Source organism: Larimichthys crocea, unplaced genomic scaffold (assembly GCF_000972845.2).
Source record: "Larimichthys crocea isolate SSNF unplaced genomic scaffold, L_crocea_2.0 scaffold31751, whole genome shotgun sequence".
Classification (NCBI taxonomy): domain Eukaryota; kingdom Metazoa; phylum Chordata; class Actinopteri; family Sciaenidae; genus Larimichthys; species Larimichthys crocea.
In genome coordinates, this window is record NW_020854185.1 from 1 (window position 1) to 2,680 (window position 2,680).

Genomic DNA, 2,680 nt, shown 5'->3' on the forward strand with positions numbered 1-2,680 from the left:
AGGTCACGTGGTCACAGGTCACGTGATCACAGGTCACGTGGTCAGAGGACTCTCACCTTGTCGTCGATGGTGAAGTGTTTCCAGGCTCGAGCCTCCTGAGTGCTGATGTTCTGGTACAGCTGGAATGACCCGTCTCTCCATTTGTAGATCCCAGAACCGGGCCGAGAGTCCCTGCAGGAGGAGACATGAGGGTCATCTTGGACCAGAACCTTCATGTGGACATGATCAGGACACCTGGTCCAACACGAAGTGTTCAGTACCTGTTAGCTGCAGCCATGAACAGGCCTTCAGACGGGATGGAGAAGACCTCCATGTCAAAGGTTTCAGAGCTGGTGTACAGATCCTGGTAGTCCTCCACGTAGTCCAGGCGCCGCTGATCTGCAGAGGACACGAGACAGAAGAAGAGACATGAAACAGAAAAAGAAACAGACACATTTGAAGATCATTTGTTGGACATTTAAAAGACGTTCAGTCTCACTCTGCAGCAGCGTCCTCCATGTGATTCCGTCACAGATCAACAGTTCTTTCCTCTGAGCGTTGAACCACAGCTGACCGTGTTCAGGTCCAGAACATGGAGGACGAGTTCCCAGAGTCACTCGAGCCTCTGCCTCTGAAAAAGGACAACAAGACGTCTTCAGGAAGACTGAGACTACGTCCAGGTTTTAGACATGACATTCATGGGCGGGAACAACGTCCGACGTAGACTTAGCTATCAAGGGTTTTACAGCCGTCTGCTGGGCCGTCCCCGAGACTGGCTTCCAGAAGTTTTAGACAGTCATGCTGGGGGACAGTCTCAGAGACTACGTCCAGTTTTAACAGTCTGCGGTGAGGACTGGTAACAACTAATATGGACGAAGTTCGAATATTATTCGTAGATGATAAAAATATGTTATAAGTTCGAAATGGGAAGCGTAAAAATGAAGTTCAGAATATTTACCTATTTTGCTCGCGGCAGCGGCGCGCATTGATGCCTCCTCCGTTGTGTCCCTGATGCGTCCACTTACTTACGCTGTAGGCTAGCTTCTGGCAGTCACGTGACAGCAACAAAAGCACCACCATCCACTCCCCACCTCATGAAGAGCAGGCCATACGACAACAGTGATCCAGATGAGCAGTAAGCAAGTTTTAGGCATAAATTGGCACATGAGTTACACCGAAATGTAACTGTTAAGCATGACGCTTGGATTTAATTTTTGACGCCCGAACAATCATCCCGTTATGCACTACCACGTGGTCGTTTTTTCCTTGACATTTGAGCAGTGCAACAGCCCTCTGTTGGATCTCACGGGGGTACTGTTACACATCCTGTTACAGCGTCCTAACATCTCCGCGTAGGAGGAAAAATAAAGTATATTAATTCATTAATTAATTAAGAACGTATTGCGAGAAATACTTCGAATATTCGGCGGTTAACCATTTTTGTTAAGAACATAATCTTCGCAATCAATTTCTGGGGAATGTTACCCAGCCCTAGTCGGGGGCGGGGACTCACAGAGAACACTCGGCATGTTTTAGGAACGGGTGCCCTATAGCAGCGGGGACTTCTCAGAGGACTAACGTCTCCGTTTTATACAATCGTTTAAAATGTAATGTGAAAAAAATTTTAAAACTGTATATAAATTTGAAGTACCACTCTAATGATGTACATTCCCTGTGCTTTTGGAATCAATCAGCTTGCAACGTTTTCTTGTCTCTTTCTTTATTCTTCCTTTCTCTTTCCATTCACGAGAGATTAAGTCTTTTTTTCTTCTTTTTTTTCAGTACTTTTTTAATTTTTTTATTTTTTATTTTTTCTTCTGTTACTATTATTCCGCTTTTTTGTTTATTATTGATGCCAGCCCCCCCTTCCCCCCCCCCCCCCTCCCCCTTTATTTTTTTTTTAGTCCGCCCCCCCCCCCCCCCCCCCCTTTTTTTTCTATTATTCAAACTTCTTACCGCTTCACTGGATCTGTGTTATTATGGTGATTTTCCAGGAGGAGGTAATACTGAACCGCCAGCGTTGAAGAGTCTTTTCAAACACACCTCATGATAATCATGAAACATCAGTCCACCATGAGCTGAAGGACAGCAGACAGACTAATAGACAGAAACCCCATTACCCAAAAGATACACAACGGTACGGCAACACCACGAGCACACAACCTGAAACCCTACAACCACAAGTCCACTGGTATGCTATGAGACCATTCGGTTTAGCAGTTGATAACGCCAGGAAAACTTAGACAGAGTTAGCTCAATGGCCATTGAGCAGCTCCTGTAGCTAGACTAGCTTTAGCCTTCAGTTCGGTTAGCTTTACCCAGTCCTGTGACTTTAGACCTCAGTCTGTTGAGCTTTAGCCTCAGTTCTGTTAGCTTTAGCCTTCATTCTGTTTGAGGACTATTTAGCCCCAGCTTTAGCGTTTAATCCTTCAGTCTGTTAGCTTTAGGCCGCAGTCCCCTGTTAGCTTTAGCTTCATCCCCCCCAACCCCCACCCCACGCCCCCCCCCCCTGTTAGACGTAAACCCCATCCTGTTAGCTGTACCTCATCTGTTAGCTTTACCTCAGTCTGGGTGCTTTAGCCGCAGTACTGGTAGCTTTAACCGCATTTGTTAGCTTACGCCCTCTGTTAGCTTTAGCCTCAGTCTGTTAGGCTTTACCTCATCCTGTTAGCTGTAGCCCCAGGCTGTTGCGTTACCCCAG

General features: G+C 46.5%; 1 protein-coding gene across 1 annotated transcript; it reads right to left on the bottom strand.

Annotated features, from left to right (window-relative positions):
* Nucleotides 1-56: 56 nt before the first annotated feature.
* Nucleotides 57-1,059, bottom strand: LOC113744933 (thrombospondin-type laminin G domain and EAR repeat-containing protein-like; the record flags this gene model as incomplete). Its single annotated transcript, XM_027276126.1, has 4 exons — nt 1,005-1,059; nt 479-610; nt 261-378; nt 57-171 (listed from the first exon to the last, which is right to left on the bottom strand). Coding segments are annotated over exons 1-4 (420 nt in total), but the record flags the coding sequence as incomplete, so codon positions are not given.
* Nucleotides 1,060-2,680: the final 1,621 nt, after the last annotated feature.